This window comes from Cygnus olor, chromosome 8 (assembly GCF_009769625.2).
Source record: "Cygnus olor isolate bCygOlo1 chromosome 8, bCygOlo1.pri.v2, whole genome shotgun sequence".
NCBI lineage: Eukaryota > Metazoa > Chordata > Aves > Anseriformes > Anatidae > Cygnus > Cygnus olor.
The window spans coordinates 16,227,450-16,239,975 of record NC_049176.1 but is presented as its reverse complement, the minus strand read 5'-3'; the positions used below and the strand labels follow the sequence as shown (position 1 = coordinate 16,239,975).

The window sequence follows — 12,526 nt, the reverse complement described above, 5'->3', positions numbered from 1 at the left end:
TCCCTCTCCAGCCCTCTCCCCTCAATGCCTACTCTCTCCACAATGTGAGAAAGAGATGTGAGAGGAATTTCTGCAAGGTCTTGGGGCACTACCAGCATCAGCAACGATCTTTCTAGATATTTTTTACTTAAGGCTGTAGCAGAAAAATGTGGCAATTAAACACAACAGGGGGACAGATGCCACAGTAAGGTGGCCACATGAGTGATCTTCATCTCTCATGGACATACCCAGCTTGGGCTAGAGCCTAGCTCAAGGCCTGTCTCCCTCAGCTGCTCTGGGCTCTATAATGTCTCTCTCAGGTTACAGAAATCATTCTCCTCTGTCACTTCAGAGCAGGAGAGCTTTCCTAAAAGACCATTTTCTATCACAGAATGAAGGGACTGCGAAGCTGCTCTGTAGAGTCAGATTTAGAAGAAACAGGACAAGAAATGTGGAGGTAGTAACCTGCTTTTCACCCTCGGTTCTGCCATCTCCTTTTGTCTGGATTTAAACATCCACACCATTAACAGACATGAATCCCAAAGATTTGCTGGGCACTGCCCTTGCACACAAACCAGCACTTTTAATCAGAAGCCATGCAGCGGGTGGTAAGTGCTCACAGACCTGGCTGGCCTCATGTGTGCTCAACAGAACTTCTCCCCCAGATAAGAATAGCTAAGGATAGCTTTCTCCTTGCATTAAGTTTAACTCCAAAAATGAATAATTGGGAAAGAACTAATTGTGTGAAAAGATAATATACTCCAAGAGAAACATCTGGAAGCTCAGCTACCTGGAGAACCCGGGTCCTCTAAGTAATGAATGGGAAGACAAGGACAGCAAATTAAGTTTCTTACTTCATCAAATCCCATCTTGTCAGGGTGCTTTGGAGGAACAGAGACATACTGAGAAGGTTCAATGGGAGGACGGTCAACTGTAAGAGAGGAGAAATCCCAACCATCACTTTGATGTATACGCTTAATTGATATAATGTATCTGCATATGTCTTCATCACTGGGCCTAAAGCCCCGGGAGCTGGGATGTGCAGTCAGGGCAGCAGTGGGTGCAGCAGAAAGCATCCACACTGCACAGCAGAAGGGAGCACCCATGTGCCAAACAGACCTCATGATAAAGACGAGGTTCTGCAGCATCCTTTCCCCATTAAAGATGCAATTTTACAATTGATCTGGGGAAGTTGAGGGGTTTTGTGAACAGAGTTGACCCAGCCATGATTACACCTTTACGTAGAAAAGCTGTGGAAATCGGAAAACCTGCATATCAAAACTGTGTGAGAACAGATCAGGATGCAAATTCTCTCAGACTCCCAAGGGGAAGAGCTGGGCCACTGGCAGGAGAGCTCTACCATCAATAACTAGGGAGCTCCATCACAGCAGGGCACAGCGACTTACTCATAGCTTCAATTAACGTGTGCACAAAGTTCTCAGTTTCTTCTTGCAGCGTCTGATGTGATTTCAGGGGCATGGGAAGGAAACCATAGTGCTCACGGTTGCAGATGTACATCTGAATTCCTGAGGATCACAGAAAAACAGAAAATAGAGTCAAGTCTTTTGTCAGCAGATTTCACTGCTCTGTTGATATATAACCAAACCTATGCCTGGACCTCAATCTCAACAGGTTCTGCTTCATCAGCAAACAATTCAAAAACATTCTGCACCTGGGATGGAGCAACCCCAGCTGTACGTACAGATGGGGGACGAGAGGCAGGAGAGCAGCCCTACAGAAAGGGATCTGGGGGGTTCTGGTCGATGTCAAGCTGATCATGAGCCAGCAGCGGGCCCTGGCAGCCAAAGGGCCAACCGTGCCCTGGAGTGCCTCAGGCACGGCCCTGCCATCTGGCCGAGGGAGGGATGCTCTGCTCTGCTCTGCCTGGGGCGGCCTCACCTCGAGCACTGGGTGCAGCTTTGGGCACCACAACATAAAAAGGACATAGAGCTATGAGTGTCCAAAGGAGCAGAGCAGGCTGAGGGCAGGCCTCATGGTGGCCTGCAGCTCCCTCATGAGGGGAGCGGAGGGGCAGGCGCTGAGCTCTGCTCTCTGGGGACAGCGACAGGACCCGAGGGAACGGCATGGAGCTGGGACAGGGGAGGGTCAGGCTGGGTGTTAGGGAAAGGTTCTGCACCCAGAGGTGGTCAGGCACTGGAACAGGCTCCCCAGGGCAGTGGTCATGGCACTGAGCCTGCTGGAGTTCAATGAGTGTTTGGACAATGCTCTCAGACACAGCATCTGGTTTTTGGGTGGTCCTGCATGGAGGCAGGAGTTGGACTCAACAACCCTTATGGGTCCCTTCCAACTTGGGATATTTCATGAGTCAATAAAAATCACTGTGCCATTTTCTGTTGTACTGTATGACAGCAACTGGCCTCTCCTATGTAAACAATTTCTACTTGCTCCCTAACAGCAAGGGTTTTTAACTGCAATCAGTTTTCTCCTAGGAGAGACTGGGAACCCACATCTTAGACCAGAGAAAGGGTCTCTTCTGGCCGTCGCCTTCACAGTATAAAAGCAATCCTACAGCAGAGGGCAGAACTGGCCTTTAGCAAAAGCAGTGACTGATAAACTGTAGGACTACTGTAGAAAGTTGGAGAGTACCACAGAAACCCCCATCCCCAAAACCACAACTGCACTGCTCACACCCGGTACCCCACCTATCACAATCCCCTCACAGACCCAGAGCCAGAAGCAGGGTACTGGAACTGGCTATCAACCTCTGAGTAAGCCAGCCTCAAGTGATAAAATGGCTGGCACAGAAGTCAAATGGGCTTCCGACTGCAGATGTGCTAAAGGAGAAGCAACAGTGAACACATGGCATGGAGCCTCTCTCCCTGCACAGATCCAGGGCTCAGCAACAGCCTCCAAACCAGGAGTGGGAAAATAGGTCTCAAAGACAGGAAAAGCATGCAGGATTCAAAGCTCAGGATGAAGGCATTTCCACTCATGAGTGGGCAGGACTCCCCCTTGAAACACAGGAGGGCTGCATTTGTTACAAACCTGCACAGGGTGAAGGGGTTCAGGTGAAAGGGAAGTAGTCCTATTGGACACCCCATCTCTCTGTGGTGAGAGGAGGCCCTGCCTGGAATCATACAGGATGAAGTTGCAAAGCCCAAGGTATCAGTATAGCTACAGGGTTTGTTACTAGCTTAGCAAGGAATTCAGTCTGAGTTTTGCAGTCATATATCTTCCAGCTTCTGCTTGCTTCGGCTAGAACATAAAAACAAGATACTTTCACCCGTGTTGGCAAAGAACTCTGAGGACTATGTTTGATAACCATCTTGGAAATGTCAAGTCTGCCACCATAGTACTCTCCTCTCTAGGAATACTTTTTAGAGTGGCCTGAAGATGAGAGGAAAATCATACAGAGAGGTACCAGTGAGGAGGAAAGATACTTTCAAAAAAAGTGATAACGTCATTTCCTTCTACCTGAAAGCTTTCACAACTGCTTGCTCAAGGAGCTGAATCTGAAGATATCCAACAAAGAGAGTGAAATCCAGCTGACGACCGGTCACAAGTGGTGTTCCTCAGGTGTCGGTGTTGGGGCGCATCCTCTTTAATATACTTATTGATGACTTGGATGAGGGAATTGAGTGCACCCTCAGTAAGTTTGCAGATGACACCAAGTTGAGGGGAAGCATCGATCTGCTGGAGGGTAGGAAGGACCTGCACAGGGACCTGGACAGGTTGGATCAATGGGCAGAGGCCAATGGGATGAGGTTCAACATGGCTAAGTGCTGGGTCCTGCACTTTGGCCAGAACCACCCCATGCAGCAGTGCTACAGGCTTGGGGGAGAGTGGCTGGAAAGCTGTGCAGAGGAAAAGGATCTGGGGGTGCTGATTGATGCTCGCCTGAACATGAGCTGGCAGTGTGCCCAGGTGGCCAAGAAGGCCAGCGGCATCCTGGCTGGTATCAGGAACAGTGCAGCCAGCAGGGCTAGGGAGGTGATTGTTCCCCTGTACTCAGCTCTGGTGAGGCCGCACCTCGAGTACTGTGTTCAGTTTTGGGCCCCTCACTACAAGGACATCGAGGCCCTGGAGTGTGTCTAGAGAAGGGCCTGGAACACAAGTCCTGTGAGGAGTGGCTGAGGGAACTGGGGTTGTTTAGTCTGGGGAAGAGGAGGCTCGGGGAAGACCTCATTGCTCTATGCAACTCCCTGAAAGGAAGGTGTGGGGAGCTGGGGGTTGGCTTCTTCTCACAGGTAACTAGTGATAGGACTAGAGGGAATGGCCTCAAGTTGTGCCAGGGGAAGTTCAGGTTGGAAATGAGGAGACATTTCTTCTCAGAAAGAGTGGTCAGGCATTGGAACGGGTTGCCCAGGGAGGTGGTGGAGTCACCGTCCCTGGGGGTGTTTAAGGAAAGGTGGGTGATAGTGGTAGGGTGATGGTTGGACCAGATCATCTTGGAGGTCTTTTCCAACCTTAATGATTCTATGATTCTCAGAGCAGAGCCCTTTGCAAGGGAGAGACCCACCCACTGCTAAGCTTCTTCATCGGGAATGTCCCAGCAACGCATGATCAGCACCGAGCTCTGGCAAGGTCCTTTATTAATTAACCACCATCTTAAAGCTGCTAAAGCCCATTCAACTGGCCAAGCAGATTTAAAATAAATAAATAAATTCAAACCTGGAAGCTTTTCTGCATTTTCTCCCCTATTTAATGAAGCAAGCACAACCACTCCCCTCTCTGTAGAAAATAAATGAAAAGCAGACACTACCTGGTGTATTGATGCTTTCATGTATTGGTCCCCTTAATCCCTGGTATTTTTAGCAGAGCAGAACTGTCTGCATTACAACTCTAATGTTTACACCATTTTAAGTTCTGCAAGTAAATTGCTGGCTGCACTACTTGCCAAAACACATTCAGCTGTCAGCTGTAGTTTAGGTAAATGGCAGAATAAAAAAGTATGACCTGCTGACATTAATGGATTTGGCACTGATCTAATCAACTCATCTTATCTGGCTCACTGATCTCTGTTCTTATCTTCCGCTGGCTTAAACACAGTTAATCTGTGTAGACTCATACCAATATTTCTGTTCCTTCTGGGATAAAGGCTACTTCAAAATAGTAAAACTGCCTTAAAACAGGGAGGGGGACTCACTCTCCAGCTCTGTTTTTCTAATAAAAACAACTACTGCTACAAGGGACAGAAAAGCCATAGATACTTGTATTAGCCTATGTGAGGCAGTGACCAAACCCACAGCCATACTCAGGCAACCTAAATTTCCCCCCCACCCCTGTAACTGGACCTTCCTGCTGGCTGGCTTTAGGTCTTCAGAGCCTGAAAGGAAGCTCAGGAGATATGGCTGACAAAATGATATCTTGCAAGTGCAAGCAGCTCTACAATGTCAACCTCCCTCTGTTCTCAGCTGTGCCCCTCACACCTTTGCAGGAAGAAGAAAGCAAGAAGAGAAAGATCTCTTATTGTCTCTTATTCTCAGTATGCAGGCCCATCACTCAACAAAACACCTGCACTGAGCTTTGTTGCAAGTCAGTAGTCTCATTAAGGGCCACGTCCTCCCAGCAAAAGTGGGACAGTCTCTCTGGAGCATCATGGAACAGCTGTGTCAAGCAATAGATTCACTGCTGAAAACTGCTGGTTTGATATGTGGTGTTAAGTGTAGTAGTTGGGCTGGACAAAACCCAACATCACTGTGACTTTAGTCAAGTAAGTGAAATTCCTCCAAAGAGAAATTTGCCTCAAAGTCCATACATTTTGCACATTTCTGAACTTGGATGTTATCCTTTTATCCAGGGTTCAAAACTCAGCCCAGGACAAAAGCCAACAATCTGAACAGACTGACGGGCCAGAATACCAAAGCACTGGCTTTCATGTCATGGGTCAGTACTGGAAAAAATTAAAATGTTCTAGAATCAAAGGAAAAAATGATGGGTTTGAATCCCTGAAATATTTCTTAAACAGCTGGAGCTACTGCAATGCAGTTACCACTCTCATTGGATGGTGCATCTCTGGGAAACCTGTCAGAGGGAACAAGTAGGGCAGGTAGATCTGAAGGAGCCCGCTTTGCTATTCAGACTTCTCTGGAGCCAAGGTACTGAAGTCCTGACTCTCAACATCAGGGCTCCAAAGGCCCTGCAGGTTTAACTCTCACCTCCCCTATCTTCTTCTGTCTCCCAAGGGTTGTAATTTCAGCTCTTGCTGCCACTCCTCTATCATTTGCCTTTCTCACTTTAAGCCCCTCATACCCTTTTAGCTAAGTTTTAAAAAACCCTGCTTAGTCTGCCAAGACAACACCATCTTTTGCAGTGCTGTCAAGAGCTTCAAACCAAAAGGATCACTAAAAGAAAAGCTGTAAACAGCTGGTGGATGCTGTGCTGGTGGGAAAAGTGGCCTGCTCACCCTGTCTGTTCTTCAGAGGTCACTACCAACAACACGCTATTCTTCTTCACTCTCTCCACTTGTCTGTCCCACAAGAACAGCCCTTCCTCCTCACCGTAACTTTGCCTCTTTTGCAAAATAAATAAATAAACAAAGGTAACACCAACTGCATGCCCATCACTCAGAGGACCCACAAACAACTTTTCTCCTTTTTAAAGCCCCATGCTGTGATGAGGGAGAGGACTGACAATACTATTTCACCTCAGCAAGCCAGCAAAACTAGTCATGAAGCTCTGGATAGAAGTGCATTTCACTGGTGCTGCTGAAGTTTCTTCAGTCCCTTTTATCTTATAAAGCCTTAAACTTTCTCCTTCCAACACAACAGGGCAAAGAAAAATACAAATAGCCTTTAAAGACATAGGCTTTCCAGGAGCAACCCTCAGATCTGACACTGCTACATATAGGCCTGCTGCTACCCAGGATATTGCTGGAGGCAGAATACTCATCAGATCCATTCTCCGAGAATAAATGGGACTTAACATCCTCACCACAAGTACAAGCAGCAGTAGCATCTTGCATTTTAGAGACACAACATTTCCTCTGAGACACTTGGAGCTCTTTGCTAACACCAACAGCCATTCCTGAACAGGGATGAGGACACCAAGGTTGTGGCTTAGCCTAAAAGGACTCCTGTATTTCAGGTCCAGCTGACATCCTCCCACCATCAAAGACCCCAGTATCAGCCAGAGTGGTGCACACTCTCTCTCCACTGTGCTCCAAGGGTTTCAAGACAGCTCAGCGCTTGACTGGTTCTCCTCATATACCAAAGGAACAGTGCCAACTATGCAAAGATTTTACTACTGACGAATCAGCTCCAACCCACCCTTGCCTGGCTATGATTTCCTCTCAACACAGCCTGAAAGTTGCACTGGCTTTGCTTTAAGACAAAAAAATCCAACAACTCATGTACAACTGCTGAGCTGCCATGAACCAAGGCCTCATGAGCACTGTGGGTAAGCAACTTGGTTTTTTTGTTTGTTTTCCACAATGACTGCTACATCTAGAGAGTCTCTTGCCAAGTCTCCCTTCCTCAGGAGTCTCCTGAAGTGGTGACTTTAGATACCTTACCAACAGACTTCCACTTTCACAGCATTCACCTGTGTTCTCTACCGCCTTGCTGCAACACAAATCAAGGACAGATGCCACATATTTAGACTCCGAAACACTTCCCCCATCCCAAGAGTTGCTCCCATGGCCTTTGAAACTAGCTGTGGTTTGACACTGCATTGCCAATCACTTGTTGGTTATCCTTGAGTAGATTCAAAAGAGCAAAGGAACAGGGTACAGACTCACCACTGAAGTCAACACATGGCTTTTGGCCTCTAAACTCCAAGCAGAGATCTGCATGTCTACTAGTGAATCCTCCCCAGCAAAGGTTCCAGACATACCTGCTTGGCGACTGGAGAAGGCAAAGACCATGATATCATCAAAGCTCCAGGTGTAGTCCTGGTGGGGCGGGTAGAACATCAGCTTGGTAGAGGCCTCTTTCCTCAAGTCAATGAGGAATGTGGAATGAATCATTGGGACAGCAAAACAGCCTGTCCTCTTCCATTCCCGAATCAGGGGATAATCCAGGGTCCTTTTGTAATAGCCCTGCAAACACAATGAGCAGGCTGCTTGTTACAAGGGATTTGTTTCATAGATGCTCCCTAGCAAAAGCTCTCACCGTTAGCCCTCCCCAGCAGGGATGAATCAGTGCCCAATTCTCAGATTTTGAAGTATACCCCATTTGAAAAGGGCTCTCAGTCAAGTATTTATAAAGAATTCCCATCTCAGAAGGTAAAGCTTGACCCTGTCTTTTAGTAGTTAACGGAAATCCGAGCCTTTCCACTGCAAAATCACCTTGCAATAGAGCTTCAAACCTGGGACTATTTTACCCCAGCTCTCCAAAAACATTTTTTGTACTCAGACTCTCAGGTCTGATCCTGGAGGCTGCTGAGCATGTGTGGCATCCCCCATGTTCAACACACACAAAGGGCATTCATAGTCTCTCAAAACAGGACCTACAAATTATTTCTGACCATGACTTCAAAAAACATTTACTTGACTTCTGGGAAGAAAACATCTGTGTCTCCATCAGCTGTGTAATAATCCCTGCTTCCTCCATCCCAAGGCAAACAGGTTTAATACCAACTCCTGAGCTCTCCCCACAGAGTCATTCTGGGGGAGGCACTTCAGTCAGCTCCTTTCTCTGTACCCACAAGCTTTGCTAGCCTTCCAGCCCTGTGGGTGCATCACCCATAGCATGCAGCTCACAGCTGGTTTTGCAGGTGCAATACATCTAAAGCTATCAGTTTTGGAAATAAATACACAGAATTCCTTCAGAAAGAAAGTCCTAAGGCACCAGTCAGACATCTGAACACGTCTGACAGTTGAATCCAGAGTAGACACTGGTCTTTACAGAAATGATGAGTCACTAAAATAAGTTGATGTTATTTCTACGTTACATTTTCCATGAGGATTCTAGAAACAGCAGCCAAGCAGATTGCTGCAAAACCACTTTACCCTGGTATTGTGTAGGAGAGTGGTGCATCTGTTTGTTTATGCATCTGTGGTCCCCCGTCTCCCATTCAAATACCTTCTGACCACATTGTGAGGACCAGATATCTCAAACACAGCCAGCCTGATTTGAAAAGTGAGCAGGTACAGACCTTACTAGCATTCTCACCGAAGGAAAGATTAAGACACTGAACCTTTAACAGACATTGGAGACTGTCCACTGGTAAAAGATGCTGGAAACTGACCTTTCTTCCTCCAATCACTGACTACAGGGTTTTAGGGCTTTTAGGGCTTTTTACTGATTGTAAATCATGTGTAATCAAGAAAGACTCCAACTTGTCAGCACTGTTGCCCTGCTTTCTTAAGGTTAGCTTCATGACAACTAAACATCAAGCTGTCTGGAGCTGGGTTTGGCTTGTTGTTGCTCAGTGCTGCAGGCCATGTTGCAGGGCGTGTTCCAGCTGTTATTCCCTCCACAGCTCTCCAGGGACAGCAAGGCTGAGAGAGAAGAGCGAAGATGTGGGACTGCAAGCACAGAAGCAAGCCAGCAGCAACTAAGAATAAGAATAAGAATAAAAGGGGGAACTTTCTTTTTCATTTGAGCAGCTTTTTCTCCTCAAATTCTGCAAGATGCTTTTGTTGCTACTTTTTTTCCCCTTCTTCTCTTTGCAGCTAATTCAATTAGCTAATGCTAATTGATGGAAACTTACTACTGAACAGGTGACACTAGGGGCCAGGGCTGAGGCTGGTGTACACAGGCAGGGATCCACTTCAGTCTGTGAAGCAAAGCTGATTTACATATTGTACAAGCAACGCAAGCAACCCATTTTCTGATTTACAGAACAGTTGCTATGTTTTCACTTTGCTTGTAACACCAGAAACAATTATGTTTTACATCAGGTAAATGCAAGAGGGGAGTGTGCTTCATTCCAGCAATAATGACAATTAGTATCCAACTAGCTCTCCAGAATAAAGCAAGAGGAAAGGGAAGGTTAGGACTGTGGAGCCCCTCTGAAGTACTCATATTCACATGCCCCAGGGTTGTTTAAAGATATATCTGCAGCTCAGGCTTAAGCACATTTGTCTATTGTATTTACAATGAAGGAAAGACAAAATTTGGGGATGGAAGGAAAATGCAAATCCTGAAACTTTCCAGGGCAAACATGAGCAGAAAAAAATCTCACTAGGTTAGGAGATACACAGATCCCATCTCCCCAAAACATGACAAAATATATGATGGCAGCCGACTGGAGAACAGATCAAAGAAATCATCTCATTATTGAGGTTTACCTGTGGCCTGGGAGAAAAAAATCACTAACTGCATTCCTTATCTCAGCTTCAATGTCTTGGAAAGCCCATCTAGAGCTTAGTCAAAAACATTGCAAAAGAAAACAGTAGGAAAAAAAAAATTAAAATGACTGTGGTGATAGATCTGCCCCTCTATATAACTGATTCTCTTACTAAAATCCTTTTATAAACAAGGTGACTGTACTGGGTTTGACTGGGATGCAGATTATTTTCTTCACAGAAGCCCATATGCTGCTATGTTTTAAACTGGTGACCAAACCAACGTTGACAGCGCACCAACGTTGACAGCGCACTGATGTGTGCTTTGGAAAAAATCTCCCAGGGGGGAGATTTTCCGAAGTTTATCCAAAATTGCTCAGGGACCGGCTGGGCACTGTTTTGCTGGTGGTGAGTTACTGTTTGTGTATCGTTTGTTTTATTTCCTTCGCCACTTATAAAACTGTCTGTATCTCAACCCATGTTTTATTCCCCCCACTTTTGCCCCTCCAGTTCTCTTCTCCACCCTGACCTGGGGGGAGTGACTGGAGGGGGACTTTCCTGCCAGCTGTAGTCAGCCCACCACAATACTGCACAAGCAACTTACAGGTGACAGCTTTACCTCATTCTGTCTCTAAAGAAAGAATGCTATTTCTACTAACACATTTTTGTATCTTATTCTTCATGTAGTACATGTGATTTGAAAAGGTAACACAAAACTCTAATTTCTAGGCTAGGCACTTCTGTCCTTTACATATGCACTTCAGCACATACATACTCCATTCAAAGCAAAGGGTGTTGGTCCACCACATAAATCTTGTTCACATGTGAGAAAAATAACCTATATAAAAAAGGGAGCTGTAGTAAGAAAAGCATATTCCTCTCAGATTAGCATCAATATACAGGAAAGCTGGTCTAAAATTATGTACCAAGAGTTTTAAGGCCATTACACAAACATATGGAACCACCTCATATAAATACTGGTGCGATTGTGGGTATCATGGCTTTTTTCTTTTCTTTTTTTTTTTTTTTAAACATAATTAGTGTGATTGTATCACATCCCCAGACTTTTGGTTAGGAACAACATCACTCAGATCAAGCTCAGCTTCCTCCAGATACGGCTTTTTAAAAGTGAGGAATCTCAGAGGAGGAGGCAAGCTTGTCTGCACACCCAATGCAGAACATGTATTGCTTTGCTCATACATACAGCTCAGTTAGAAAACAAAGCGTGAAAAACAGTTATAGACTGCAGTGTCCCCTCTACCTGTATTCCCAGACCCCCCATAAACGTACGGTCCTTTCCCAAAGATACCCACACCCAAGGTTTGGATCCCACCACTGAGAGAGGTGCAAGCTTAGATGACTGTGTGACACCACTATCCTCATGACATGCCTCATAGCAACAGCAGCTGCTTTTCAGAAGAGGGAGCAGTCTATATTACAAACACAGGTGGTAAATTCTACAAAACAGAAACTATGCCCACTGCTTCACAGACACAGCACAGGAGCCTCTGAAAGCACAGCTTACACCGTCACCTATCACCATTCACGAGGTCACTTGCCTGGGGGGTGATGCCACACCAGAAGTTAGAATAGAGAGAGCGAGACTCGAGCATTGGTGCCACCAATGTCTTGTTCTCTGCTATCATCAGGTTCAGGGTTTGTGGGTTGGTCAGTAAATTATCTGTATCAACAAACTAAAGAAGAAGAGGGGAAGAGAAAAAGAAATTTGTTATTAGATGAAACAATATGCTTCCCATGACATTTTCTTGGGAATTAGGTGACCAGAGGCATGAGGTATTGGCAAAAACCACTGAGCTGGTGGTTTTTATACCACAGTACGTCTGTTATAGGTAAACACAGGAGTAGCTGCCCCTGTGACAGAAATATGGGATGGGAAAAGATGTGGAGCTCTCAGAGGACTCCACAGAACTACTCCAGCAGAGGGCACGGGAGATGCAAGGGAAAATAACAATGCTGAAAAGTCAGCTCAGTCTATTCTGTGAAGAGGATCAGGAAGAACTCTTGAAAAAACAGGCCCCACACCCTCACCTTCTTCAGAGGCTGCAGAAACACCACCATTAACTGCTGCTGTTGTGACCAAAAGGCACACATCTTTCCACAGCTGTTCTGCTCATCTATTCCCCCTACATTTCACCAGAAGCAGGCAATGTTTCAGTCTGTGGGACTCTTTGCAGGTACTTACCCACCACGCAGACTATATTCAATCCTGACAAACACAGCTTAGCCTGCACCCCTAACCCTGTGGATAAAGCCTTTGGCTTACCCAGGGACTTGTCCCTCTAACTGCAAACTCTTGCTCATCAGAACATGAAATGATACAAGGCATCTCACTGC

The 12,526-nt window shown here is 46.0% G+C and overlaps 1 protein-coding gene across 4 annotated transcripts in view; it reads right to left on the bottom strand.

Annotated features, from left to right (window-relative positions):
• COLGALT2 (collagen beta(1-O)galactosyltransferase 2) overlaps positions 1–12,526 on the bottom strand; it is a 157,264-nt gene that overhangs the window by 11,397 nt on the left and 133,341 nt on the right. For all 4 annotated transcript variants that reach the window (XM_040566471.1, XM_040566468.1, XM_040566470.1 and 1 more), the window contains 4 exons: positions 11,731–11,865; positions 7,774–7,978; positions 1,386–1,505; positions 834–910 (listed from right to left, as the gene is read on the bottom strand). In XM_040566471.1, the coding sequence (XP_040422405.1) occupies positions 834–910; positions 1,386–1,505; positions 7,774–7,978; positions 11,731–11,865 (537 nt within the window). The remainder of the gene's footprint in view (positions 1–833; positions 911–1,385; positions 1,506–7,773; positions 7,979–11,730; positions 11,866–12,526) is intronic.